Source organism: Protomyces lactucae-debilis, assembly GCF_002105105.1.
Source record: "Protomyces lactucae-debilis strain 12-1054 chromosome Unknown BCR37scaffold_15, whole genome shotgun sequence".
NCBI lineage: Eukaryota > Fungi > Ascomycota > Taphrinomycetes > Taphrinales > Protomycetaceae > Protomyces > Protomyces lactucae-debilis.
Window position 1 is genome coordinate 273,087 of NW_024468007.1, and position 26,742 is coordinate 299,828.

General features: G+C 51.2%; 15 protein-coding genes across 15 annotated transcripts; 5 read left to right on the forward strand and 10 right to left on the reverse strand.

Moving 5' to 3' along the window:
• Positions 1-381: 381 nt before the first annotated feature.
• Positions 382-3,054, forward strand: BCR37DRAFT_399902 (uncharacterized protein; the record flags this gene model as incomplete). The annotated part of the gene is made up of 1 exon (XM_040871789.1): positions 382-3,054. The coding sequence occupies one exon, from the start codon at positions 382-384 to the stop codon at positions 3,052-3,054; it is 2,673 nt and encodes an 890-aa protein (XP_040723878.1).
• Positions 3,055-3,230: 176 nt separating this feature from the next.
• On the reverse strand, positions 3,231-4,069 carry BCR37DRAFT_349698 (Alpha/Beta hydrolase protein; the record flags this gene model as incomplete). The annotated part of the gene is made up of 2 exons (XM_040867944.1): positions 3,231-3,518; positions 3,560-4,069. 2 exons carry the CDS (start codon positions 4,067-4,069, stop codon positions 3,231-3,233), a joined length of 798 nt encoding a protein of 265 aa, XP_040723879.1.
• Positions 4,070-5,338: 1,269 nt separating this feature from the next.
• Positions 5,339-6,550, reverse strand: BCR37DRAFT_394233 (uncharacterized protein; the record flags this gene model as incomplete). Its single annotated transcript, XM_040871433.1, has 1 exon — positions 5,339-6,550. The coding sequence occupies one exon, from the start codon at positions 6,548-6,550 to the stop codon at positions 5,339-5,341; it is 1,212 nt and encodes a 403-aa protein (XP_040723880.1).
• Positions 6,551-7,128: 578 nt separating this feature from the next.
• BCR37DRAFT_381699 (glutathione peroxidase) lies at positions 7,129-7,819 on the reverse strand (the record flags this gene model as incomplete). Its single annotated transcript, XM_040869745.1, has 3 exons — positions 7,616-7,819; positions 7,394-7,565; positions 7,129-7,346 (listed from the first exon to the last, which is right to left on the reverse strand). Exons 1-3 carry the CDS (start codon positions 7,739-7,741, stop codon positions 7,132-7,134), a joined length of 513 nt encoding a protein of 170 aa, XP_040723881.1. The 5' UTR covers positions 7,742-7,819.
• Positions 7,618-8,648, reverse strand: BCR37DRAFT_381700 (Ribulose-phosphate 3-epimerase-like protein). Its single transcript, XM_040869746.1, has 2 exons — positions 8,571-8,648; positions 7,618-8,526 (listed from the first exon to the last, which is right to left on the reverse strand). The coding sequence occupies exons 1-2, from the start codon at positions 8,624-8,626 to the stop codon at positions 7,902-7,904; spliced, it is 681 nt and encodes a 226-aa protein (XP_040723882.1). The 5' UTR covers positions 8,627-8,648; the 3' UTR covers positions 7,618-7,901.
• Positions 8,649-8,965: 317 nt separating this feature from the next.
• BCR37DRAFT_96373 (integral membrane protein S linking to the trans Golgi network-domain-containing protein) lies at positions 8,966-9,815 on the reverse strand. The gene has a single exon (XM_040872544.1). The coding sequence runs from the start codon at positions 9,702-9,704 to the stop codon at positions 9,033-9,035; it is 672 nt and encodes a 223-aa protein (XP_040723883.1). The 5' UTR covers positions 9,705-9,815; the 3' UTR covers positions 8,966-9,032.
• A 1-nt stretch (position 9,816) lies between these two features.
• BCR37DRAFT_96370 (inositol monophosphatase) lies at positions 9,817-10,820 on the reverse strand. The gene has a single exon (XM_040872543.1). The coding sequence runs from the start codon at positions 10,764-10,766 to the stop codon at positions 9,870-9,872; it is 897 nt and encodes a 298-aa protein (XP_040723884.1). The 5' UTR covers positions 10,767-10,820; the 3' UTR covers positions 9,817-9,869.
• A 1,228-nt stretch (positions 10,821-12,048) lies between these two features.
• On the forward strand, positions 12,049-13,759 carry BCR37DRAFT_96377. The gene has a single exon (XM_040872545.1). The coding sequence runs from the start codon at positions 12,288-12,290 to the stop codon at positions 13,680-13,682; it is 1,395 nt and encodes a 464-aa protein (XP_040723885.1). The 5' UTR covers positions 12,049-12,287; the 3' UTR covers positions 13,683-13,759.
• A 1,190-nt stretch (positions 13,760-14,949) lies between these two features.
• Positions 14,950-16,608, reverse strand: BCR37DRAFT_394239 (uncharacterized protein; the record flags this gene model as incomplete). The annotated part of the gene is made up of 1 exon (XM_040871434.1): positions 14,950-16,608. The coding sequence occupies one exon, from the start codon at positions 16,606-16,608 to the stop codon at positions 14,950-14,952; it is 1,659 nt and encodes a 552-aa protein (XP_040723886.1).
• A 1,717-nt stretch (positions 16,609-18,325) lies between these two features.
• On the forward strand, positions 18,326-19,126 carry BCR37DRAFT_394240 (uncharacterized protein; the record flags this gene model as incomplete). Its single annotated transcript, XM_040871435.1, has 1 exon — positions 18,326-19,126. The coding sequence occupies one exon, from the start codon at positions 18,326-18,328 to the stop codon at positions 19,124-19,126; it is 801 nt and encodes a 266-aa protein (XP_040723887.1).
• Positions 19,127-19,394: 268 nt separating this feature from the next.
• BCR37DRAFT_414679 (uncharacterized protein) lies at positions 19,395-21,423 on the forward strand (the record flags this gene model as incomplete). The annotated part of the gene is made up of 2 exons (XM_040872266.1): positions 19,395-19,473; positions 19,513-21,423. A coding segment is annotated over exon 2 (1,635 nt), but the record flags the coding sequence as incomplete, so codon positions are not given.
• Positions 21,424-21,656: 233 nt separating this feature from the next.
• BCR37DRAFT_381711 (uncharacterized protein) lies at positions 21,657-22,526 on the forward strand. The gene has a single exon (XM_040869747.1). The coding sequence runs from the start codon at positions 21,788-21,790 to the stop codon at positions 22,052-22,054; it is 267 nt and encodes an 88-aa protein (XP_040723889.1). The 5' UTR covers positions 21,657-21,787; the 3' UTR covers positions 22,055-22,526.
• A 130-nt stretch (positions 22,527-22,656) lies between these two features.
• Positions 22,657-22,936, reverse strand: BCR37DRAFT_381712 (uncharacterized protein). The gene has a single exon (XM_040869748.1). The coding sequence runs from the start codon at positions 22,902-22,904 to the stop codon at positions 22,710-22,712; it is 195 nt and encodes a 64-aa protein (XP_040723890.1). The 5' UTR covers positions 22,905-22,936; the 3' UTR covers positions 22,657-22,709.
• Positions 22,937-23,215: 279 nt separating this feature from the next.
• Positions 23,216-24,829, reverse strand: BCR37DRAFT_349847 (P-loop containing nucleoside triphosphate hydrolase protein; the record flags this gene model as incomplete). Its single annotated transcript, XM_040867956.1, has 1 exon — positions 23,216-24,829. A coding segment is annotated over one exon (1,614 nt), but the record flags the coding sequence as incomplete, so codon positions are not given.
• A 1,189-nt stretch (positions 24,830-26,018) lies between these two features.
• Positions 26,019-26,728, reverse strand: BCR37DRAFT_96515 (uncharacterized protein). The gene has a single exon (XM_040872547.1). It carries the CDS (start codon positions 26,477-26,479, stop codon positions 26,093-26,095), a length of 387 nt encoding a protein of 128 aa, XP_040723892.1. The 5' UTR covers positions 26,480-26,728; the 3' UTR covers positions 26,019-26,092.
• Positions 26,729-26,742: the final 14 nt, after the last annotated feature.

The following is a 26,742-nucleotide window of genomic DNA, read 5'->3' on the forward strand; positions in this document are numbered from 1 at the left end:
TTTCACGGCAGAATTTGAAAAGTTGCCACTGCAGAAAGTATTCATACACTTCACGTACTAGCTGACTCTTCTTGTCTTATAGAAGGCTTAATTGCACTTGCTCAGTATCTTCTACACTCCAACTGCTGAATGAGGGCAATATGTCCCTTTCATGGCTCCCCCCGGTTGCTCTACAAGGCAAGCGCTGCTCGACTAGCTGCTGTGTCGAGGGCTCCAGCCAAGTCTCAAACAAACAGCATCCGCTCCATCATCGCTGCTCAAGCCAAAGTATTGCGGAGTGCAGAAAAGGCTGAAGACGAAGCTAATGCGGCACAAGACAGTTCAGCACACTTAAGGGGCCGACAAGAGCGTTTGTTAGAACAAATACGAGGCCTTGGGCCGATGCACATGGATGATCTCCTGAATGCTGCAGTCGCCCCAATGGAGAGAGGTCAGCAAGATCAAGAGTACATCGATGGAGAAGAGGTGTCTGAAACACTTGATGACGCTGAACAAGACGCTACCTTTGACGAACCAATAGAACGCTTGTCAAGCCAACAAGATGTCAACGTCGGCGACATTGTTGAGTATTGGCCTGATTCTGGCAAAAAGTATACGGCTGTTGTTATTCGTCTACCAAGGGCGGAAGCTGGGCAGGTCAATGTACGCCACGTTACAATTGACTCGCGCGGTTGCATCAACTATACCGAATCGAGGCGATATCTCATGGTTGTGCCGGGCTATGTGGACTCAAGTCACTTCTCTTGGATCACTGATGAGACATACTTTCTGCAAGGCGATCCCAGATTGAATGTGATTGCCAAGAAGGCTCACGAATTCATCCTGCAATCTGAAGCATTGCGCACAGATTATGCAGTTCGCCTCAACGGCTTGTACGACCTTTTGCCATCGATTGTTCGCTCGCAAGCCATGCCAGTGTCATGTGCTCAAGCTGCTCGTATCGCATTCGAAACGGACGACATTACACCCGTGCATATCCATGCCGTCCATGCCTGCATGATGCGCGACCGCATCCACTTCTTGCCAGATATCATTCGCAGTATCAGTGTGCCAATCTTCCGTACTCGCGATCCCAGACAGGTCGCTTGCATCACTCTCACAATCTCAGCCACGAGAATACGCGGTCCAGTATATCGCCATTTCATTGCACAAGCCAAGGCAATCGCAGCTTGGGGCGAGCAAGTTACAAAGGCGGATGGTCCCCTTACTGCTGTCGAAGCACCAGCGGAACTTGCGTGGGATTCTCTCTCATGGTCATACCTTTGGTTCCTACTGCAAGCAACGCTAGAGCGACCAGATATTGCGGAGGTCGAAATATACACTACGGCAGCGGCAATTATTGTCAAAGACATCGGTCTATTTCCAGACGAGCCGGCCACACGCGCAGTCATTCACAAGACGCTCAAAAAGCTGGGTATATTGGCGCCTTGGGATATCAGCATGAATCGTTCGCCATCTCTTGCCTTGCCTGGTCACGGAGCAAGTGCCACGGCAGATAAGCATCAAGCTCACCAAGACCAAATCTTCTCAGAGGGTCATTCAGACAAAGTCTTGCTCGCTAAATTGCGAATGTATGATATGCTGGCCGATTATCGCCATGATTTTGGCGAAATGCCGGTCTACACAATTGATAGCGAGACGGCACACGAACTAGACGACGGTATCTCCATTGATAATGACGGCTGGATGCACGTCCATATTGCGAATCCGGCAGCGTACTTTTCACCTGACAACGGAATTGCTTGCGTTGCCCGTGAGCGTGCTGCAACGCGATACCTCGATTACGATACCTATCCCATGCTGCCGCCAGCACTGACAATGAGGTTTTTCTCGCTTGCAAAACGGAAAAGGGGCACCCCCTGCATGACAACGTCCTTCAAGCTCAAAGACACTGGAGAGATCGATGAAATACTCGTACGGCCTAGTATCATCCGCAATGTCATTCGCACGTCGTACCGAGCTGTGGACAAAGTGCTTGGCAGTCAGCCTTCCATTTATGGCGAAATGAAGGTTATGAGTAGTCATTGGCGAGACGAGGACAGCCCGCAGTCCCCAACATCTGGTGTTCCCCAATCTGAACTGACAGACGAAGACGTTGAACGATTGAAGGCAATGTCCAATTATCTTCAACCTTCCCTAAGATACCGTATCTCGCAGGGCGCGATTGAATTTCCAGACAATGGACAGCAGCTTCGTCGTCTGGAGACGCAGCCAGCAGTTCTGCCAGGCCTGGAAGCATCCATCAAGAGGCCAACATTCTACTCTGGTAAACCTGGTATTCGCTACATGTTTGCGCGTCGTGATATCAACCACCCTGTTGGTATGTCTAAAGCTACTCGCCTCGTCACTGAAGCTGCCATTTTGGCAAACCACGCAACAGCCGTCTTTTGCAATCGGAACAATATTCCAGTCATGTACAGGGCAGCTGAATTTGCAATGCTGCCAGAGGAGCGAGAACACATTTTGTCTTTGCGAGACGAGAATGGTGTGTTGAAGCTCCTGGATCTCCTGGAATATCAAAATCTCTTTCGTCCAACACAAAACTCGCTTCAACCTAGACGTATGGACTATGTTGGCCTGCCAGCCTACATGACGATCACATCGCCACTCAGGCGATACGTTGATTTGTGTGGTCAATGGGCGCTCCTCAATTTTTTCACCGCGACTGATTTCAAGAAACCCATGAAATCACCCAGATACCCCAAGCCGCCCTTCGAGCTTGATTTGAAGGACATCCTCCCAGATCTTGAACGTACCATGCTTGCCATCAAGCGACGGAGTGTCCTGAGTGGTCAAAATGTCATGACACACTTACTGGAACAGAAATGGCTGGATGGCGAGCTTGCAGGTGCGTTCCATGCATATGTGCTGAAACCGCCACGAACGTCTGAACAGCTCTCGTACAGCGCTTCTGTACCGGCATGGGGGAATAGGAAAGTACTTGTCACTCGGAAAGCGACAGAGCCGCGGCTGATGGCTGGTGACTCGATTAAAGTGGAAGTGGAAGGCTTTGACCATTTTGACTTTAATGTCCATTGCAAACGTGTTGCTTGAAGCAGTACGCATCAGCATCTAAAAAGCATCGCTACGTTGTAGTCATTCAACTAGAAGCATCACAATTTAGCCTGACTCTGTGCAGAAGCGCGCTTAAGTATCCAAGCTTTACAGTCATCCACTACCTTTTGTCGGTCTGGTAGGATGTCGTTGTGAACTATTGTTAGCCAGGTCACTCAAGAAGAGAAAGTCGACTCACTCTCGTGATAAGCACCAGGATACTCGATGAATTGCTTGTCGCTACTGGCGATAGCCTTGTAGAAACGCTCTGTCGCGGGACAAGATGTAACGAGATCGCCAGATCCGTGAACAAGCAAGATTGGCGTCGTGAAGCGCTTGGTGTTGGCTTCATGGAGGAGTGTTTCGCCGCCGGAGAGCATGTCGCCGACGCCACGCAATGAGCCGTACGGCCTCAGCAACTCATCTGCTTCACCTTTAGCGATGAATTCTGGATCACGGGTACACTAGAGTCAGCTTTGCATACTGGGTCGCTTTCCATTCTTACATCCTTGACCGCGACGACGACGCTCATCTGCTTGTCTGGAAGGAACTTGGCGGCAAGCTTTCCTGCCTGCAACACCAAGAAATTGGGCTTTGCGCTCGGTGCTTGCTCAATGAGTGGCGCCGAAGAGATAGCGCCAGCCAAGAGGTGTCGGTGTTCGCCATCGAGACAGTACTTGAGCGTGAGTGCACCGCCCATGGAATGTCCCCACAAGTAGAGTGGCACGCCAGCCTGCTTCTTCGTCTTTACAAAGTAATCAATGTCTCGCAACTGCTGTGGCCATCCACCTGTAATACCTGCCGTCTCCTTTGTTGCTGAATGACCAAAGCCGCGCTGGCTGAAGGCGAAGACTTGGATGCCTGAGGCTGCAAGCTGTTCATAGACGTGCGCTGTGCGTTCTGCGTATTCCTGGAAGCCATGCACCCAGATCACAGTCGCGACGGGGTTGCCCGTTGGTTCCCAGGTCTTGGTCTCGAATTTGAACTGCTCGGCGGGGATCTCACTGTACTTCATGGTTGGTGTTGATGGTGGTCGTTGCAACGGTCTGAGTTCAATTTGTCGCACAGAGACGACGGCCAATGCTATTGGTCGAATAGGTGCTGGTAGAAGGGCTATGCTATAGACAAAAGGCTCCAAGTGACAATCGCTTGTAGGCTGGATGTACTGTCGGCCGCTAAAGACTTGCTATGAGACGGCACATCGTATTACACTTTCAGGGGTGTTGTCCACGTTCACCTGCCTCGCTGTGTCAAGCCTTCAGCATAGCAGTACTTTCCCTTGAGACTAAAGGCCCCTACCTGTGATGCGTCCATCCTACTACTTTTGAAAGTAGCCGTCACCTGTCTGACAATTGGCACATATGCCACTTCTTCAAGGCGTTTCAGCAAGCATCAAAAAGTGCCGAGTTGCACGCCTAGATATGCTTCTTTGTTGCTATGACCATGGCAGCGAGCTTCACCATTGGGATCACCGTCAGACGTCTCTCCCACGGAGTCTGACGGCCGGGGCTACCAAGACAAGAGAATCTCTTTCAGATGGCAAGAAAGACTCTGTTGTGATCGCAAGCCTTGCCTGACTGGCAGGTATTGCTGGTATCAAACAGCCATAGACTTGTAGCTGTCATATACTTGTATGCCTGTGCTATCTTGTCGTGATGGTGAGGTTTGCGATGACATTCGCAAATGACTGTGAAATGAGTTGCATTCTTGCACCTTCTTCAAGAGACCTTTGCTCGCTTTGCAGGCGACAAGTCCTGTTCTTGTTGCATCAGAAGTGCAGGGAATTCCGCTGATTTGCGCTTCACGCCTTTCTGTCTGTCGTGATTCGTAGACTTGGACAAGACATCTCTGTCATGATGGCTGTGCAGCGTCAGATTTTGCATCGTCATATCCATAGGCTCAGTCGGCCGTTGCTGCTCTACGTCCGATATAGCTGCAGGTCTTCGTGACGCGTCACACTCATCCCAGAGAATGTGATGCACGCACATCGGTGTCTTTCTTCTCGTCGCGTGGAGCTCGTCGTCTGCTGGCTCAATGACACGTCCGTTTCGTTGGACTGGTGTATTTTCATCAATCATAGCATCCTCACTCAGCTCTTCAACAATGACACTGCTCTCCTGTGCCATGCAAGTAGCCGTGCCGCCGTGTAGCCTTCGTGTGCGTCGACATGGAATTTTATTACACCGCGTCTCCATGAAATACTTTAGAAAACTAAAACTATTCGCCAGCGCTACAAACATAAGGAGATACAAAGGAGAAGACTTGTCATGTGCAATGCCATTTCCTAGACACGTAGCAAGGTCTGCCTCGGAAAGGTAGATTGTAAGACCGCGCAGACATAGCGTTCGGGTTTGGTTGAGTGCGTCCCGCGACTACTACTCGGCCTGTGCGTCACGACCGGTCTCCTAACCACTGAAGTGGTCGATATCATGGGTGGACCTGTTTGACTCCCACTTGACGAACCACGTCCACCCTTCTGCGACCGTGTGGAAGCAATAGAAAAAGTCGAAATTGCCCTCGTCGGTGCACCAGGCCGTGCCACACTGCGTTGCCGCGCAAGCTGTCGTGAGGAAGCCGCTGTTCTGTTCCAGAAATCACTCGCTACCGTACCCGAACGACTACTACCGCTTGTTCCCGACTGAGAAGATGAGACGGCACCACGTACTCGTCCTGCGAACGTCCGTTGTTTCAAGGCACCTTCTGCCGTTGCTTCAAATAGTTCGTACGCTTGCTGGACTGTTGTTCGCATTTTCATACGTCGCGGAGCCCAGATATGAAGAGGTTCTCTGCGAGATTCAAGGGGTTCAGCAATTCCTGATGCTTTTTGAATACAATCGAGCCATTGTACGCATTGCAGCGCACCTTGTGGGACGGCAATGAGGAATTGATCGCGATCGCAACGTACACGGAGGACGTTGGGTCGTTTACGGTAATCAGACGCAATACCTGCGACGGCACCGCGTAGTGAGTAGACGTGTGCGCGTTGCCATGTAGAAAGATCGACCTCACCATTCAATGTATGCGAGAGAGCTGGTGCACTACCAGACCGATGTCTAGGTATTGGTACCTCACCATCAGAGGAGATTGCTTCGAGTGGCAATGAGTTGGCTCGTTTGGGCACGGTCGTCGCATGACGTTGTGTATCGCCTGCTTGTGTCGCTTTGGGTATTTCCAGCGTCATGCCTGGTTTTGGCTTATACACTTCCAAGATCGTTCCACGCAAAACAAGATGAACAGCTTGCCAGGAACGTCGGAAGGGGACATGTAGCTTGTCCGACTCTGCATCGAGTGTATTTTCCAGCTTTCTGTAGACGGTACCTGTGAAATGGACTGAACAGGTGTACGCTGGTGGCAGCGCCGTTTCTGGATCATCGAGGGCTTCTTGGAGTGATAGGCGTCGTGCGGTTTCTACAAGAATGGAGTCTTGTGAGCTAATGGAGCTGGATGAAGCGGCGCTCGTGTCGTCCGCGTATGCCGGCAGATGAATTGCGCTCATGTGGCCCTTCGCTGTTGAGTGAATCGGCTGAAGTTGAGCTCTGATGGAAGAAGTCTAGTACTGACAATAGGAGGACTGAGGCATAGCACGGAGGAGATGATGGAAGCAGCTGAAGATCTGAGGAGACAGTTGGTTGCGGGATTCAAAAAAGATTGGATTTTGCAAGAGATTCGATGACTTCACCGGCCAGCGGAGCATGGAAACACCGGAAACAAGGAGCAAGCAAGGCCCAAACCCGTAAGTCGAGCATGGGCCTCCAGAGCGAGACATGTGGACGAGGCCCAACCAGTAGCATAAGGCTAGTCCATATACAGAGCAAGGCCTCTTAGTAGAAACAACCACTATAAGAACTTCAGCATATATCGATCTATGCTGTCAGCCTGTTACGTACGTGGATCTGCCGTTTCAGGCGCGGGTGATCTGCCTGTCAATCTGCCGATCATTGTGGGCAGGTTCCCACGTAATTGCAATTGCAGCATTGAATTGTTGCAGTAGCATGGGAGCTAATATGCTTATATATTGTTCAGGGGTTTAGGGGATGGCATTCATGGTCATATCTCATGCGCATGGTCTTCTACCTCTCAGGCCTTTGCAGCAGGTGCGTCTTGCTTGAGCAAACGCTCAATGTCCGCTTCAATGGACTCTGGCTTTGTCAATGACGAGTATCGCGCAACAGGCTCGCCTTGTTTGTCCACCAGGAACTTCTCAAAGTTCCACTTGATGCGCGTCATGCCCAAGAGCCCCGGACGAGCATCTTTCAGGAGCTGGAAGACGGGGTGAACATGGTCGCCGTTCACTGTGGAGAATTAGCATCATGCGCACGACTCAATTGAGAAAACTAACCCTCAACCTTGTTCATGACTGGGAAGGAGACGCCGTAATTGACTTGGCAGAAGCTGGTGATTTCATCGTTCGATTTGGGGTCTTGTCCACCAAATTGGTTGCAAGGAAAGCCGACAACCATGAGTCCTTGATCCTTGTATTTTTGATATACCTTCTCCAATCCCTCGAATTGCTGCAGACGGTCAGCATACCTTCTCTGCTGCTTCAAATAGAGCGACTCACCGGTGTGAAACCACATGCGCTGGCGGTATTGACAATCAAGACGACCTTACCCTTTGTGTCGCTAAAGTCAAATTGGCCCTTCTTCCAGTCGGCTTTGAGGTCATAGAGCTTTGTTGCAGATGCCATGACGGAACTATAGAGTCTTCGCTGTAGGAACGACGTGATTGCAATCTGTAGCAATAGAGGGGTGCGCTGGTCTTAAACGTTTTCCTAAAATCAGAAATGACGCCGAGGTCTCAGATCCTGACAGCAGAATGGCCCCGACCGTCACATATATTTGTTCTGTCTAAAACTTGCTCTTGGTCTGTGCATGCTCCACAGCGTCACGTAGCGTCTTGACAGCCTCGCTTGCGTCATCCGCCTTGAAGATACCTGTGCCAGCAACAATCACGTTCGCACCTGCTTCAGCCGCCTCGCCAATTGTCGAAGCAGACAACCCACCGTCCACTTGGATATGCTTGCCCGGATACTTCCTCCTGAGTGCATTCACCTTGGGCATCATATCACGCATAAATTTCTGTCCGCCAAAGCCCGGCTCAACCGTCATTACGAGAATCATATCGAGATCCTCAGCAAAGGCATCGACCACCTCAGCTGGCGTATCCGGTTTCAACGCACAGGCAACGTTCATGCCTGCATCTTTTACTTGCTTGATGATCTTGGCATGTTGTCCCTCGGGGATCGCTTCATAGTGGAAGGTATAGGAATCTGCGCCGTTTTTGGCCATGAGGTCAATCCATTTCGCTGGATCTGAGACCATCATGTGGATATCCAGGACAGCTTTACCCTTGGGAATAGCATGCCGGATGTTTGCAACATCAAAGAAGGACAGGTTGGGGACGAAATGGCCGTCCATGATGTCAATGTGGAGCCAGTCGGCGCCTGCGTCTAGGACACGGCCGCATTCGCACCTGGAAGTCAGTTTTGTGATGGGTAAAGGATGAGACTCGCTTACCTGAGGTTGCCTGCGTCTGCAGCTAGGAGTGAGGGTGCAATGATGGCTTCGACCATGATGATGCTTGTAGTGTGCGTAGTTGTCCAGTAAAGTGACTCTTGAGCGTGGGAATGTCCCATCTGAAGCAAACCGCACAAGAACTTCACTGCCGCGTCCCTGCCTCTCTTCCCTCTTCTCCCATCAAAAAGCCAAGGTCGAAGCCACGGTTCAGGCTCTTCTTCGTGGGCCTGAATCGCCAATGGGTGCAAAAGTACCTCGTGTACGCACCTCCGGCCGAGAGGGGAATTTAACACTTCAAGCAAAGGAAGCAGCTTGTCTCTGCATGTGAACGAGTCGCAATGATGGTTCACAGCGCATGGCAATGTTGGGTCGACGCGACGAGGACATTTCTTTCTTTACTTGTATCTCTGTATTACCGGTGGATTCATTAAGGTTGTCTTGTACAGTCTATTGCTAAAAGTGTCATGCCTTTGCCTTCTTCATGTCTTGCATCTCCAGCTCTGTTGTTTCCTGAAGACTCCGACGTCCAGCCTGTAGACTCCGTCGTCCACCTTGCATGCTCGTCCGTGATGCACCCATCCCTTCCTGCTGTAACGCTTGAAGACCCACCTGTGCCTCTTCGTCGGCTTCTTCGTCTTCCTCCACAAACTCATGCAAGACCTCCATCGCTGTATCTTCGTCGCCTTCCGCCCTTCCAAACGTCATGGGCTTGAGTTCCTGTCGCATACACACCCACTCACCGCCAAAGACCAACAACGCACTCGTCACAAGCCACAACAACCACCAAGATGCACTCCACGGAAACGCCCCTGTTTGTAGCCAACTAAAGAGCAACGTAAACGCTTGCGTTGTCAATGCAAAATCAAGCACGAGTTTTGATCGTTGAACAATACGGCCGATTGCAGGGATCGTCGCAGCGGCTGCAGCGAGGTGCGCTAAACCGAATCGCAAGGCATAAGGTTCGATTTGCCATGAACAAAAGCGCCAGTCCCAGACGCGCGCTAGCGGTCGAATAGGTGCGCGTGAAAGAAGACAAAGGCACGTGTAGGAGAGGAAGAGAAGGGCTGAGTGTGTTGTGAGGAGGGCGAGGAGTGTAAGGAGGGTGGTTGCTGGATCGCGTGCATGGCCTGCCATGACTTTTTGCAAGTGCTTTTTGTGTCTCGCCTCCTCTTTTCGAGGTCTATTGGCAAGTCAATGGATGTGTGGGTGCCAAGCGCTGTGAGTGTTTGCTTGTACGCGCTGATTACATTTTTTTTGACATTCCATTTCGTCGCTCATGAATTGACTAGACTACCAGCTCTATCGCTCATACACCAAGTCACCCGTCGTCTGCTCCCAAAATTCACGGATAACCTTCTCCTGGTCCGCTCTACTCGGTGATCCTCTCACAGCCAAAATCTTACGATCACACAATCCAGGTTCTTTGACTTCATCAGCTTTATTCGCCGTTGTCATGAGCCCACCGGCTTCCGTCAAGATGACCCAGCCAGCGCAAATATCCCATTCCCACATACCGCCTTCCACGTACATATCCATACTTCCTTGAGCAACACTACATAAATTCAATGCAGCAGAGCCGAGAGAACGTAGAGAATGCACCATACCACCGTGTTGCCTGGCCAAGTTGAAGTATGTATCTGACTTGATTTTGAGATTGCCATCTTCAGCCCGATCACTTCCCCATTCAACAGCCACGACACATTGTCCGAGACTGTTGATCTCAGGGGGTGGACCATTGAGTGGTAGTCGTTGGCCATTGAGGAAGGAACCGTGATTGCGGATACCGGTGTACATGTGATCCAGGAAAGGATTGTATACTACACCAACAGTAGGGACTTGTTTGATGGTGAAACCAATAGAGACAGCGACAAAGGGGAACCCATGGATGAAATTGGTTGTACCGTCAATTGGATCTACAATCCATGTAGGCGCATCATCCAGTACAGAGCCTTTCCCTGCCGGTGCGCTCGAATACGTCTCTTCCCCAATGAACTTGTGGTCTGGGTATGCCTCCTTGATAGCTTGTATAACGAACTTTTCTACAGCCACATCCACTTCAGTAACGAGATCTACAGAGTTCTTCTTTTCTGCGTGGGATTGCTTTTGAGAGGAGCGTGCAGAGGTGATCATCTTGCCAGCATCTCGAGCGAGCTGAACAGCAAAGTCATGGAGCTTTTGAAGATCTATGCCTGACATCTTTGAGGGCAGCTATATTAATAGTAGTTCTGGTTGCAGTCAGATGCAGTAGTCATGGTCGAGTGCTCGAGTGGCGGTTCTGGCTCAGGGTTAGGGACTTCTTGCTTGCTTTCCATCTGAAATGTTTCCCCTTAGATGCGTACATAGAAGTGCTATCCTCCGCTGGTAGCTTCCGTTTTCAATGCCCAAGGGCTATAATAGTGACAGTGACGCTATAGCTGCTAGAGCAGAGATCAAGCTAGAAAGTGCCTTGACTACAAGAATTGAAATCGTCGTGTTCTACTCACGAGAGACGCAACAAGCGCAGCACTGCGCGCAAGAGGCTTGAAATGATAGCAGTGATTATGACACCAGTGCCAGCGGGCCCTTCAGCTACGTCTGACGATATTGCAATATCAGATGTGCCTGAGGCCTCTACAATGTCGAGAGCAGAGGGCAATATTGCCGAAGCTGTGATTCAAGAGAACAGTGTCCCTGCTACCGATAATAATGGCATCACCGCTTTGGACAAATCTGCTTCCATATGCATAAATGGATCTATGGATGGCATCTCAGATAAAGACATCAGTGCTCCTCCTGCACTTCAGGCTGTCCAATATTCGTGATAGAAATGCTAGGCAGCAATAACATTGGCAGGCGCTCTCCAATCTCTCTTCCAATGCTGTGAATGCACGAACTGGATCCTCAGCGTCTTATATGACAGCGCCAAACACCCTGCCATCGCAATCAACCTACACCAGCACCCTCGATCGGCAAGCAATGGTCAATCAGCTTGGGTTCCCAGACATGCCTTCATCAGATCCATTGCCAGTGCTTGATGATTCACGGCCGAGTCAAGCGATGAACGCGAGCAACCAGTCTCAGCAATCTCTGCGTCCAGCCCAATCTCTCCCGTCTGCTCTGCTGCTCTGAGGCGATTGACACGTCGTCCAAATGATAATGATTCCCAGAAACTGCAATCGACCATGTTACAGGGTGATTACCAGCTTCCCTGCCAAAGCTTCAGCCCGACGCTTGCTCGCGTTCATCTCTCGGCTAGGCCATTAAACATCAAGCACTGACAATGCATCTGATGAAAGCATGTCTGGGTACCCGAGTTGTTTAACCATTGCTTGTGGATCAAGGCTGCTTGTTTGGGAAGATTGCGTTGGCAGGGTGTTTGACGCTATCATATAAGATGCCGAGGATTCCGTCCGTGCATTTACAGCATTGGAAGAGAGGTTGGTGGATCAAGGACAGCAAAGCCCAGGTAAAAGATGAATTTTGGTCCTACGCAGCATAGATGATTCTTAGACGTCACAATTAAAATTGCTCGGCTGGTATCAAAGAGCGTATATACGCTTGGAATTTTCTTGAGACACTACCAGCGACTCCTCTGTCCTCTTACTAGAGCAGCACTCCCTTCCTCCCGCCCCTCCGCTGTGACATCATTTTTTCTTCGCCGCTTGTGCCTTCAGGTCGTGTGCCACCGTCACATCGTCGCTCGACATCTTCTACTAGCTCTAGAGGCTACGGCGCATCATGGTCGCAACGGGCGCAAAGCCCTGGACTCTACCAGAGTATGCAGGTCCTCACAAGGTCGGCACGCGACTGCTGGAAGTCCCAGTAGATGAAAGACACCGCATCACACTACCCTTCTGCCCACAGCTGCGCACCTTAAAGCTGCGCATCTTTTATCCAACAGCAGACACGGCTGCGTGTGAAACGAGCGACTCTTCGCGACCTTTGTGGGCGACAAAGGAACAGATTGCTGGATTTGCGACATTTGCAGGATTACCCGGTGGTGCAACATTCTTACACGCGCCACTCTCGTACCTGCTCTCTGATATCAAGACACCTGCATATACGGATGCGCCGCTCCTGTCATCAGAGCATAAACGGCCATTCATTGTGTTCAGTCCCGGCTTGGGCGGTACGGATCAATTGTACAGCGCCATGTGCGGCAACCTCGCTTCATTCGGGTTGATTGTGTTTGCTATGGAACATCGCGATCATTCAGCCAGTTCTACAATCATCAGAGAAGTTGGAAGGCCAGATGAGCATGTATCATACTACTCACCAGTCAAGCAGGAATTGCTGGAGAACAGGCAGCGCAGCACGTACATGCTGGCGCATCGTTGCTTTGAATTGAGACTACTTGTTGATCTGCTACGAAGAGGCGCAATTATGGAGCAGGACTCTTTGGACTGGGACAAGTTCACACTCATGGGTCATTCGTTCGGTGGTGCGACACTCATTCAAGCACTCGATATCAGTTCACAGCCATTGCTTGACTTACAAGGCAATGAGATCCACTTGCCCTCTAACGATTTAGACTTGCAAGCATTGCCAAAAGTTGCCATTGCACTTGACCTCTGGACACAACCTCTGCCGTCGCATGTGGATGTACGCGTCCCCCTTCTCCATCTCGTTTCTGAAGAATTTGCCGCATGGCCCAGCAATCACGACAGGTTGCTCGATTACTGCACTGTCTTTGAAGCAGCTCGCAAAGTCTGTGACAGTTCACTCGACGACATCGAAGAGACCGTTTCTGAGGGTGTGAATGCAGAGATGGAGTACATTGTCATCAAGGACTCCCTTCATCTCTCACAATCTGATGCAGGATTGTTGTTTCCACGACTGGTCACACTACTAGCACGGAAAGGACGCTCTCCTCGTCGTGTGTTGCTGGACAATGTGCATCAAGCATTGATATTCTTGGATCGATATGGTGTATTGGTGTATGACGACGCATTGGCGCAGTACAGCAGTAGTCAGCCAGTCACGCCATCCGGGTCTCCTCGAACTAGTTTGGAACAAGCGAAGGATGTTGCGGGTCTTAAGCAGGATACGATGGAGGCATCGAATAGTTGGTGGAATTGGTTGGCGTCTGCTCCTACGCAATCCATCAAGACACGACTATCAGTCTCTGCGTGAATTGCATAGGGGTAATGATCTTTTTTTGAGAGTTACAGAAGGGAGCGCATGGCACGAGATCGATTTCACTTAGCAAAGCGTAGCATTTAGCTTGTTCAAGCAAGTTTGCATATCTACCGTCAGTGGATCACACTGGTATGGTTTGTCTATGACTCTATGTACATAACAGTCCGTCGGACAAGTGTGGCGAGTGGTGATTCACTGACGACACATGTGATTCCTTGAGACACTCAACCAGCTGATCTTCCGGTCTGTCGGAGCCATGCTGGTCTGCATGGTCCGTCATTTCGCATGCTTGCAGCTCCTCATCAGAAACAAGGGGTCGACCCCTCTTGTCGGCTGCCATAAATCTGACCAGATGGCACGTCATAATCCTCAGGCGCACGCATGTCATGGTGTCGGCAAGAGTGCGTGCGCGTGCGTATACACGCGCATGTAGATCAACCGCACTGGTTCTAGCCTGTAGATATGGTTGCACAAGTTGATCATTGCGAGGAGTGCTGCAGGTGTCTTGTGATGACACTGATGAGTCGCGCAGTAGCGGACGTGCATGCAGCAGTCAAGCTCATTTACCACATCTTAGTTTTGATTAAGAACATGGTCGCCATCGCTGTATGAGACAGGCTCATGACTCATGATCGTGGATCTTTACAAGGCCACAATCTCCTCATTGCCAATCTCCTCATCGCGTCCTCAGATGTCGGTGCTCTTACGAGTTTTATCAACGTGCAGGCGGAGCCCAGATGTTGTGATGCATCAATCTGCGTCAAAGATGAGGAGATACACAGCATCACATGACAATAGACCCATGCACGAAGAATGATACCTAACGATGGGAGAGGGTCGCCCGTGGATGAAGCGAATTTGTGGCATCTGAATGATCTAGGTGCTCATGACATCACGAGAAGGCGACAAACCAAATACTCGCGAAACAAGCCAGCATCTTGCTACGACACGACATCATGCTTGCCTCAAAAGCCCTTCAACTCACGCGCCCGAGCATACGATCAGTACTGCTATGCAAGCGCACTATGGCAGGTACGCCACCCAAGACACAGGAAGGCCAGGATGATGGCAATCCGTCAAGTTACAACATCCCACCAAAGGAGTCGATGACTGATGAGCCATTGCCCAAGTCGCAGAACGAGCACCCTGGTCCAATCCACAAGGAGGGCGAGGAGAAGAAGAAAAAGTGAACTAGGCAGTATTATGATGATGGTGTAACATGAATGGAGGGGTGAGTGTCGATGTGTATTAAAGGTTATATCTACAAGACAAAGACGCGCTCGCCATTCGCCGCTCTGACAATCTGAAGCATGTGTTTTTGTGAATCGTGCTCCGCAACTTGCTGCAGTCTTTGCACAAGCCGGTCCTCTCGAAGCTGACTATCGGCTTCCTCAAAGTGCTGTCGCAATCGAGTAGGCCCGTCCCTGTCCTCATCAAGCTCCTCGTCTTCATCAAAAAAGGAATCAGAGCAAGCACTCTCCTCTGTCATCATCGACTTGTATGTCGCATAACTCAAGAGTGACTCTGCATTCGTGATGGTCCGTTGCAGTCCCGGTCGCTCCTCTCGCACTTCCGGCTCAGTGACAATACCGCGGAAATCCTTCGTTCGTGACATATCATGGCCAAGGATACCAAGACCAAGACCTTGATCTGGTGCAGAGCCTTCGTAGCTGTGCTGTGCCGCTTCCCAAGCAGCGACAGCCACACGACCATCGAGTCCAGGCCCACGGGATTTGTGAGTGCCACCAAGTTGTTGAAGGTTGGAGAAGCTCAGAGGTGTGACACCACCGATGGGTTCGGTCCTGCAAACGCGAGGCGTTTGCTCAGTCTCAGACGGGCTAAACAGACGTTGACGGAAGAGGTGTTCTGGCGTGGGCGTCTTGGTGAAGGCATTCGGCGAGGCTCCTGGGATGCTCTCGTGGGAGCGACGAAAGACATTGCGCATAGAGAACTTGGAGGAGCGACGAGAGCGACTTGCTTCATTGGGGAAGGACGGGAGGGCTTCGTCTGAAGCAGTCGAGCGGTCTTCGATGGTAGAGACAATAGACTGTCTGACACTGCGACGACAAAGTGTGTCGTAAAAAGCAGCGTCAAACTCCTGGAAAGTGGCTTCAGCGAACTGAACATCAAAGTCCCGTGAGCTGATCAGACGCATGAGACGGTTGACCTGTTCCTGCCGCACATCTGCTCGGAGCTCAAAGTCACGCGCCCAGTCTCCAGTCAGACCAGCTGCTTGGAGAGAGTGCACGTCGGAAGAAGATTGTAGAAGAGCATGACAAAACTCGAGCTTGGAACCGTACGCTAGCTCTTCCCATTTGGCCGGACTCATGTTGAATGATTCGGCAAATTTGTAGTTGCCGACATAGAGGTAAGCATCTTCCTTGCTGAGAAAGACAGGAATGCTTTCATCTAGTGGGAACTGTTCAATGACCATGACGCCGCCACCAGTGCCAGGCATGAATAAGGGTTGTTGGCCTGATTCGATGCAGGCGTAGCAGGGACGAGTCTCCAGGAATGCCTCGACTTGGTCGTCTTGCAACGCATGCTGCTTAGCTGTGCGTCGTTCACGCCAAGTGGCAGGATGGAAGAGGGGCGACATATCGAGCTTTGGTGTCGCTAGTGATGGGAACACACTGGATCCCGGCATGCTGATACTGGTCACAGACTGTTTCCGTGAGTGTCGCTGACTCGGGGCCGCAGTATTGCTTCCACGAGTGTGCGCCAGAGAAGTACGGCGCGATGAACCACCCAATATAGGAGTCCGCCATGTCGCGGGATCATCTGGTAGCGGCGTTTGAGCGACGTAATTCTCTACCATACGCGAGCCAGTGCCACCCAGAGTATTTTGAAGGAACCGCCTGCTGAACTCATGTGTCGCTGTGCAAATATCCGTCGTCTGGGTCTGCTTTGGCGACACCATCCTCCGTTGGGCACTTTCGCCGGGTCGTCAACAAGAGCTAGGGCGCGAACGAGACACAAGAACCGTCTGTCGGTGAAGAGGGCTGGTCTGTTGTGATGGGCTACCAGGATGTCTACCTGAGTAGCGGGCCCGGTTGGTTTTGTTGCTCCTGAAACACAAAGCTCTTGATCGGATGCCCAGTGGCATGTGCTTTGATGATGCGACATTTCTCGTCTTCCACGCGAATGACAGCGAGTGCCCATCTGGCAACTGCCCAGTGCCCAGTGCCCATGCGCAGGAGACATGCGCCCCGATCTTCGCCTCACGTTGGATGCCGGGGCCAAGTTTGGCGGGCCATGGTAAAGCGGCCCCCTGCAGCCTTGCAAGGCGGGTTGCCCGACAAGAATGCGAAGATCTGCCACCACCACTGTCCACCAGAGCAAACTCTGGGAAACGCGTTAAACGTTTTTGGTGGGTCCCGCTGGGCGTGCGGTCCGTGCAGTGACACGTAGCGTATCATTGCGTCTCATACCATGATTACCACGGCCACGACGCCGACGGCAGTGCGAGGGAAGAGCGGCTTTTGGCAGACACGTGGAGCTGTCAAAGGGAGCCCTTGGTGCGATTTGACTGGGCCGCCCTTTGCTGCCTGGTTCGTTCGTGCCCTCGTTGTGGTGGTTGCCACTGGTTGGGCTCCGCAACGTGGCGAGAAGGATTTTCCTCGAGTGGCCGAATATCACCTGCGAAGGATAGCCGAAGTGAACATAATCATGCTGTAGCCTGTATGAGCCTGTATCTACAGATCCTACACAAACTGCGCAATCTGGGTAGGACTTCATCGGAAAATAGTATTAGACTGCTTCTATAAGTCAGTCGACGGACCACAGGGCGTGACTCTACGTTCATAGCTACACCCCGCAGATCGACGAATCATGACACGCTTCACCATGAAGTGGAATTGTTGATGCACCGCGATGACCGATTCCAGATACATTCTTCCACGATGCGAACAAAGTGTCCGCATTTCACGAGCGTTTGCGGTCATCTCGACGATCTGACTCGCGTCTTGGCTCTTGACTCTTGAATAATCAATCTTCAGTTTCTGACACTGAAGAACTAAAGGACCGTCCTGTGCGTGCCTGATCTGGCTCGCGTGGAACCGATGAGACTTTGCTTCTCGATCAGATAGTGGTAACTTGGATCATAGACGGAGAAATTGCAACAGTGATTTCGGCTGTCCTTCGTACGTCAGAGTCGTAGCTCAGAGGTGGAGACCAACAGTGTAGCCATGTTGTACACGCTACACTCTATGCTTTAACCCAGTGGTATTGTTTTCCTCGGATAGGCAACATAAGTCTCGTCATGCGACTTATGCCTCATCAATTACGAAGGGTGAAGCGGTAGGAAACCGCTGTAGCGTGGCTGGCCCACGGGTAGTGTCCCGCTGGCAAGTTAGACCCATTATCTTTTTGACTTAGCAGCGGGAGACGGCGTAGTGGTCCAATCTGGTTACCATGGCGCCCGAAACGAAGCGTACGATTCATCCATAATAGTCAGCGCACAGTACCTGCTCCGAATAAGTGTCTGATCAACCAATATGTGACTGGTATTTTCGACCCCGCAACTCGCACGCCAATTGACGGCCGCGATGAGCGAAGGAGCGAAGGCGACATTACACACGGTACCCAGCCAGGTTGACCGTTCGCACAAGGCATCTTGTCGCACTTTGAGGAATATTATGTCTACGGTAGCAAGCTTGACCTATGTCACAGCAAAGACGACCGACGGTAAAAAGCATTGGGTCGAGGGCGGCGTGACAGAGGGTAGGAGTAACTTTACCGAAGAGAATCACCGCCTCACGATTCATGACCTCTCCGATCCTGCTACAGAACTCAAACCATCTCTCGATGTCAATGGATTCGAAGTTGTTTCTCATGCAGCTGTTGAAAAGGACTTTTTGAACGAAGAAGCCATCAAATCAGGCTACTACAAGGAGATGGAAGAGTTTCTCAAGGGACACACTGGCGCATCTCGCATATTTCTCTTTGATCACACAATCAGGAAGCCAAATACTCTCCGTGGCCCGTACCCTCGCGTGCACGTCGACCAAACTACCAAGGCAGCTTACAAACGTGTCGAGAAGCACCTGCCGGAGCTGGCGTCAAGTCTGATTCAGAAACGCTTCCAGATCATCAACATGTGGCGACCAATTGAGAACCCAGCATACAAGCATCCGCTTGCCTTTGCCGACTTCAGCTCCGTGGATGTCAAGCAAGATTCATTCGCCACGGATCGCATTGACCTCGACAATCCGGGCGTTGAACCGGGTGAAACGGTTGCTTTAGCGTACAACGAAGCGCACAGATGGTACTATCACAAGGATCTTGCGACAGACCAAGTTGTTCTGATCAAGTGCTTTGACAGTGATGGAACAGTTGCCACTTTTTCGCCTCACACAGCATTTGTTGATGACCAGTCTGATCCAAGCAAACCTGAGCGACAGAGTATCGAGCTACGCGCTCTTGTCTTTTACGATTAAAGCCCCATACATACCGATGTATAAGCTAGCCAGCAATTGCAATTTCTTCATGGGCTATCTCTTTTCGCTGGCCATCTGAAATTTTGGCGGTCAAGCAACGGTCAAAGAGCGTCCCTGAAACCAGCAGAAAGCAGCTTGACAAGGTCGCCTGACCGTTGGTATGAAACTGGCTTACCAGGTCAGAAAAATCCTTCTGCTCAGCTGTCCTTTGTCATCCCTGTTTCGTCCACTGCGCATGGACTAGTGTCCTGAGTATATCTTCAAGGCACAGCCCCTCCAACCTCGCAGAGTCTGAGCTTCAACTTGCCATCATGAGAGTCACCGCTTTACTGTTAGGCTCGGTACTGGTATATTCACCATCTGTGCCATGGCCAAGCTAACACAAGGCTCTTCCTCGTCCAGAAGAACAGCAGTCTGGGATTGAGCTAGCAAGACGGCAACAGAATCCTTTGCTCCTCATCAAGAATCTTGTTCAAAGGTACATGCATCGTCTTACTGGGCCTCACTAATTTGCTAGCAACTCTGCAAAGAATGGCCTAACTAGGGCAAGTGTTGGTCAAGCTGCCTCTCAGACATCCAACGACAATTTCATCAACGAATGTCAAGGAAGTGCTCTGACGAACGGTGTTCAGGCCAAGTCTGGCAGCTGTAATGGCATTACCATGGGCAATATCCCAAGCGTTCAAAACATGGTCAGCACAATCATCACAAACCCTGCTCCTGGTGCTGTACTCGCCGCCAATCAGCCCTTCAATGTTGTTGCCAAAGTTGCCAATTTGCAGACTGGCTCTTTCACCAATCCTGACACGACGTACTACGCAGCACCTCAGCAGTTGAATGCACAAGGCGAGATCATTGGCCATACACACGTCACCATTCAAAATCTTGGAACGGACATGACGCCAGACCAGCCCCTGGATGCGCAAAAGTTTGCCTTCTTCAAGGGTATTGATGAAGCTGCTGTCAATGGCCAAGTGACTGCTGCAGTGACAGACGGCTTGCCGGCTGGCAACTATCGTGTCTGCACCATGTCGAGTGCGTCGAATCACCAAGCTGTCAATATGCCTGTCGCGCAACGCGGAGCTCAAGATGATTGCGTTCGCTTCCAAGTATCCGGCAATGCAAATGCGGTGAATGCCAACGTCAATGCTAATGTCAACGCCAACGCCAATGTCAACAACAACAATAACAATAGGGTCACTGCGAATGTCAATGCAGCCCCAAATTTGGCCAGCAAAGCTGTTCAATCTGTCAACAGGCAGAACCAACAGTTGGCTCAGCAATTGAGCGTCGTGGATGCTCCCACCAACAGGGCGACTAGCTCCGTCTTACAAACGGGCACTACTGCCCTTTTCCAGAGACTGCAGTCCCTTTTGGGTGGGTTCAAGGTCAAGAGACAAGCACCGGGGATTGCCGATAATGCTGCTTTGCAACTGCTCACGTCATTCCTTGGATCTCAAACGCCTGGCAATACCGCAGTCGATGCTGCACGAAGTCTCGCCGTTCAAGAGAAGACAGCTGGCAATCAAGCTACTGGACCCCGTGGATTCAAGCTTGTATCCAATGGCGCACAGCAAATTCAACAGCCTCAAGCTCAGCAGCTCGTTGTATCTGCCACATCGCCCACTCAAGCCACGAGTACAACTCAAAACTTGGTAGTGAGTGCACTGGCACAGAATGTCAATGCTGCAGAAGGCGCTGCTGTAGCCTCAACCTCAATCAATGACGTGCAACGAGCGACGGAGACTCAGCAAGCTTTGGCAAATGCTGCCAATAGTTCTACGGAGCAAAAGGCAACACAAGGCAACGGCAAAGCGATCAAGCAGCAAAAGAACAACAACAACAACAACAACGCGGGCCAGCAGCAAGGCATTGTCGCAGCTCAGCAAGCCGCCGCTCAACAACTCGCTGTCAATCAGAACGTCAATGCTGCTCAGCAGAGCGCTGTTGCCAATCAGAATGCAGCTCAGCAGACGGGCGACATCACTGCAGAGCAAGCCGCTCAGCTCGTCAGCCTATTGACACAAGTTCTTGCCAACAACAATGCGCAGAACGGCAATGGCAATGGTAATGGTAATGGCAATGGTATCAATGGCTCTCAGCAGCAGCTGTCCCGAGCTCAGCAACAGCAACTCCGGAACCAGCAGCAGCAGCAAGAGCAGCAGCGAAATGCCCAGTTGCAAGCTCTTGCTCAGGATGCCGCCGGCAACAACAACAATCAGCAGCAGCAGCAGCAGCAGCAGCAGCAGCAGCAGCAGCAGCAGCAGCAGCAACAGCAGCAACAGCAACAGCAACAGCAGCAGCAGCAGCAGCAGCAGCAACAGCAACAGAATGTTCAAGTGCAAGCGCTTGCTCAGAATGCCGCTGACAACAACAATCAGCAGCAACAGCAGCAGCAGCAGCAGCGACAGCTACAGCAGGTTCGCTTGAACAATGCTGCCAATATCAATATAAATGCTGCAGCTCAGCAGAACGGACAAGGCTCTGTGCGAAACGTTAACGCTGCCGGCAAGATCAATCAGCAGCGAAATGTCCAGAACAACCAAGTCTTGGTGGCACAACCTGCCGCTGGCTTGAATCGCAATGTAGCTGCTGCACAACAGACTGCACAGGTCTTTGCCAACAACGTGGCCAACGTCAATGCTGCTGGGAACGTGAACAATGTGGTCAACGCCAATGTCCTGGCCGTTGATAACGGCAACAAGGCTGTGTCTGCCAATACTAGGGCTGTTGGTAACATCAACAACGTCCAGCTTCAGTCTGCCAATGCCAATGTTCAAGCGGCTGGCAATGTCAACAACATCAATGCCAATGCCAATCGCAATGCCAATGCGAAAGCTGCAAGCAACGTGGTCAACGCCAATGTGCAAGCTACTGGCAATGTCGACAACGTGGCCAACGCCAACAATCAAGCTGCTAGCAACGTGAACAACGCAGTCAATGCCAATGTCCAAGCTGTCAACAATGTCAACAACGCCGACGCAGATGCAGTCGTCAATGCTGCTGCTCTCGCAGCAGTTCAAGCCAACAACGTCAACGTTAATTCCAATGCCGTGGGCATCCAAGCAACACAGAATGCTGCAATCAACAATGCCATCAGTCTCGCCCAAGCTGGTGCCGTTGGTGGCAGGCTGACCAATGCCCAACAGCGGCAATTGCGCGAAGCGATTGATGACATTGGTGATGAATCGCGAGCAGCGCTCATGCAACAACAGCGCAATCAGAATGCTGCCGAGAGGGATCTGAGGCGTATTGTCAATGGACTGGACAAGCGTGGCATTCTGGACTCATTGCAAACACTACTGGGCGGCTTGACTCAAAATATCGGTGCTGGTGTTAATGCGCTCGGCGCGCTCGGCGATGTCGGCAATGTTCTTGCTGTCAATAATGCAGGGCTTGCGAACAATGTTGTGCAGAGTCTTGCAGCTGGCAACACTGGTTTTTCGAGAAACAACAACAACGTCATTCAGGGTCTTCTCGATGGCACCAATCTTGCAAACTCCGCTATCGATGGCGTTCAAAATCTGGCTGTCGCCAACATTGGCGCTACCGGCGTGAACAACAACCTTCAAAACCTTGCTATTCAAGCTGCGAATGCTGCTACCACTGCTACAAACAATGGCAATATCAATCTTGCCTCCAATGCAGCCCAGCTTGCATCAAACAACATCAACGCCAACAATTTGGTTGCAGCAAACCCTGGTGCTGTGGCTGCAAACGCAAACCAGCTTGTGGCTACTGGCGACAATGCAACGAGTGGTTCCAAGTTTCGTGTCATCAGCGCTGCAGATGGTGCAAACAACCAGGTCTTGGCAAACAATGCTGCTGCTGCCGTTGCCAATGCCAATGTGAACACAAACTCAAACGCTGTCGGTGCTTCAGATGGCAATCGCGTCACTGGTGTTGGTCTTGCAACGAATGATGCTACACTGCTGCAGAGTGGTGGGTTGCGTCAAATGGTGCAGAATCTGTTACAGACCTTGACTGGTAGCGCTTAATGCGTGACTCTTTCCTCTTTGTACATGTTGTGCTCGATCCATACGTTTTGATATGCTATTTCATTCGACTATCGCTATGCTTGCTTTGAACCTATGCTAAGTATTGCCCGGAAACGCTCGCCGCAAATGTCTCAAAGAACTCAATCATCTCCTTTGTGATGCCCTTGCGCAAGGACGACAATGCCTGCTGGAAATGACGCACTTCAATGCGCACAGCTTGCAAGGACTCTTGCATCGCTGCTAAGCCAGCGTCTCTGCAAAATGCCACAATCTCAGCGCCTGAACAACCATCTGTTGCTTCTGCCAGTAAATCAACATTGACATCTGGCGACACGGCCATTTTGGCAAGTTGTAGACGGAATATCTGACAGCGCGATGCCAAGTCTGGTGGACCGACATAGAGCAGCCTATCGAGACGACCCGGTCTGAGTAGAGCAGTGTCAATGACGTCTGGTCGATTTGTTGCAGCAAGAACAGTAACATTCACTAAATCCTCCACGCCATCGAGCTCGTTGAGCAGTGTGGTTAGGATTCGATCAGATGAGCCTTCACCAGAGCCCTCGCCTCCGTCGCGCGTGCCTGTCAGCGCGTCAATCTCGTCAAAAAAGATGATGGACGGACTCGCTGCGCGTGCCTTGCGGAAGATTTCACGCAGTGTGCGTTCTGCTTCGCCGACATACTTGTTGAAAATCTCGGGTCCCTTGACGGCGAGAAAGTTCAGCCCAGCTTCTGTTGCGAGTGCTTTTGCCGTCAATGTCTTAGAACAACCTGGTGGACCATACAGTAAGACACCCTTTGGCGGGATGATGCCGAGGCGTTTGAATGTTTCTGGATGTGTCAATGGGATTTCGACTGATTCGCGCAACTTTCGCTTGACTTCTTCCTGGCCACCGATATCTGACCATTTTACCTGCGGTGTCTCAAGGAAAATTTCGCGCATGGCAGAGGGTCGAACGAGCGGTAGTGCTTGTTCCAAGTGGTGCTCTTCAATGTACAAGTCATCCTGGGCAGTGCCAAGACTAACGCCACTCTTGACGGCAATCACGACTGCTTCCCTGATGACGGCCGATAGGTCTGCACCCACAAAACCGTGCGTTTTGCCTGCAACCTTTTCGACAAATGCATCACTGAGGTGATGTGGGATAGGCGTTAGGATGACTTGTAGGATATCCAGTCGTGCATGAGCATCTGGAATACCAATTTCAATTTCGCGATCAAAGCGACCTGGTCTGCGCAGTGCAGGGTCCATAGCATTCGGCCGATTCGTTGCACCCACCACAACGACTTTGCTATCGACAGCCATACCATCCATCAACGTGAGTAACGACGCCACAATCCTTGACTCGGCTTCACCAGAGTCATGATCTCTTTTTGGTGTAATGGCATCAATCTCATCGATGAAAATGATGGATGGACCTTTCCGTTGCGCTTCCTCCCAGATCTTGCGCAGCTTTTCTTCCGCTTCGCCCATGTACTTGGAAACGACGGATGGACCGGAGATGGTGTAGATCTTAGCAGTTGTTTCATTGGCAACAGCACGAAGGAGGAGTGTCTTGCCTGTGCCAGGTGGTCCATAGAGCAACACACCGCGTGGCGGCGACATGTTGAAACGTTTGAAAATCTCAGGTCTTGTCAGTGGCAATTCAACAATTTCCCGCAACGATTCAATTTGTGCCGTGAGTCCACCGACCGAATCAAAATCAACGCGTGGACCGTGTGCAGCGGCAATAATGGCTTCTTCCTCATCACTATCAATTTCTTCAATTTTGGGACGACCTCTTGGGATATTATCGCTTGATCGTTTCTGAGCGCTGGGTGTGGGCCTCGCTGTGGGCGTTGCTGTTTTGGGTGTACTTGTGGCTCGGGCGGCACTTGTCGGTGCCTGTCGAGGTGTCCGTTGACGGGATGCTGGGCGTGCTGCTGTGTTGGGTCTTTGTGGCGTTGATGAACCAGAGTCTGCCTTGCTTGCTTGTGCAATCCCGCTACTCCGTCTGTCAATAGCAATCGAGACACTTTGGTCGAATAAGAAGAGGTCAGGAACATCCTCAAAGTCATTCTCCGAGTCATCCTCAACGTACAAGCCCGCGAGTTTGTTCCCAATCTGGTCTACTGAGTTTCGCGCAGGTGATGCAGGGATGACTCGATCGGGATCCTCCTTCACACCAACAATCGTGAATGCGTGCACTTCCTGACCAATCGCGCATTCGAATTCCATGCCATCTGTGACATACCGGATCTCTACCAGTATCGCTGCAAGCGCCTCTGACCATTGTGAATCAACGGTTGTGTTGTTTTGTAGCTCATCTAGACAACAAACTGTAATCTGCTTGAGCGCCTTGGGTCGACTGCGGTATTTCATCAATTTCACGCGATCGCCCGTCTCCAACAGATGCGACGATCGCAACATATCATGTAGCTGGATTTGATTGAGATCAATGGTAGCAGATGGAAAGGCGACACCAAAAGCAGACAAGGCACCATCATCCTCATCGGCACCTTCTGGTCGAATCACAAGGATGTCACCAATGCCAAGATCCATACCGCGCATGACGGCTTGATGGACATAGACTCGTCGATAATGTCGCATTTGCTTAGAGACGGAGGTCGCTGGTGGCGGTCGTACGAAAAAGGCGGTGGGTAGGGCTAGGTCTTCATTGTTGAGTTGCATGAAGGCAGGCTGTTTCTTGAAGCTGCCGGATTGCTGCCTTGAAGCTCGTCTAGCTGTCTCTGCGAGACTGTTCTTCCTGGAAGTAGGCATGGATGCTTGTCAGGGTAGCAAGAGACTGTTGAGTATTGAGAGTGTCGAAGGATGCGACTGATTGAGCGCGGGTGGCTTGACTGTGGCTGGGCAGGAACAAGCGAGCACAGCGAGATGGGCAGCAGCAGCATGGACGTATCTATGGGCTTATAGAAGCAGTAGATACATTAGATACAGGAGACACTTCTACTCATGATACTGTTTCTAGAGTCACCGACAGAAAGGCATCGTCGGCATCTTCCTGGCAGTAATTTGACAAAGCAACTCGTGCCCACCCACCCCTTCTGCTTGGAGTGTCTCCACCGATGTATGCCAATACGCAAGGAAGTAGTCAACGAACGACTCAGGTGTATATCCCATCGACCAAGCATACGACGGCCGACATAATGCCAGGGAAGCAGCGATATGGCGTCGATGGCGATGCGACAGCTCCGCAATGAGTTGCGCAGGGTACCAGCGAGCGCGTTCAAGCACCTCGACGTCGCTTTGTGATTGATGCGAGACAAGCCGAACTGCGAAGAGCGAGTGGAAGTCGAGGTAGCCGAGGACTTCTAGACGGCATTCTATCGGTAGTGCATCGTAGGTTAGGCTCTCCATCGGTGCGAAGTGACCTTTGTTGCGTGACTCGAGTTCTCGTTCGCGCTCGCAACTAAGCCTTAGCCTACGCCAGTCGATAGATGCTACAGGGTGACGAAGGATGAGAAGAGTGTCCTGCTGCAGGTATGAGCCGTCTGATTAGATGAGCAGATACGGGGGATGCGGGGCCGCGCTTATTGTGAGATTGCCGACAAGATCGTGCAGCGACAGATCCCACACGCTACATCATAGCCTACTTGCCTGCACAGCTGTTCAAACGCTGT

Bases quoted from the DNA above. Each gene is read 5' to 3' on its own strand.
- BCR37DRAFT_96370 (XM_040872543.1), bottom strand. From the start codon at position 10,766: ATGTCAGGCATAGATCTTCAAAAGCTCCATGACTTTGCTGTTCAGCTC.
- BCR37DRAFT_96515 (XM_040872547.1), bottom strand. From the start codon at position 26,479: ATGGAGAGCCTAACCTACGATGCACTACCGATAGAATGCCGTCTAGAA.
- BCR37DRAFT_381711 (XM_040869747.1), top strand. From the start codon at position 21,788: ATGTGGTCAACGCCAATGTCCTGGCCGTTGATAACGGCAACAAGGCTG.
- BCR37DRAFT_96377 (XM_040872545.1), top strand. From the start codon at position 12,288: ATGGTCGCAACGGGCGCAAAGCCCTGGACTCTACCAGAGTATGCAGGT.
- BCR37DRAFT_381712 (XM_040869748.1), bottom strand. From the start codon at position 22,904: ATGACACGAAACTTGGAACCACTCGTTGCATTGTCGCCAGTAGCCACA.
- BCR37DRAFT_381700 (XM_040869746.1), bottom strand. From the start codon at position 8,626: ATGGTCGAAGCCATCATTGCACCCTCACTCCTAGCTGCAGACGCAGGC. The intron at 8,527-8,570 runs GTAAGCGAGTCT...ACTGACTTCCAG, and splicing joins GCAGACGCAGGCAACCTCAG to GTGCGAATGCGGCCGTGTCC.
- BCR37DRAFT_96373 (XM_040872544.1), bottom strand. From the start codon at position 9,704: ATGGCAGGCCATGCACGCGATCCAGCAACCACCCTCCTTACACTCCTC.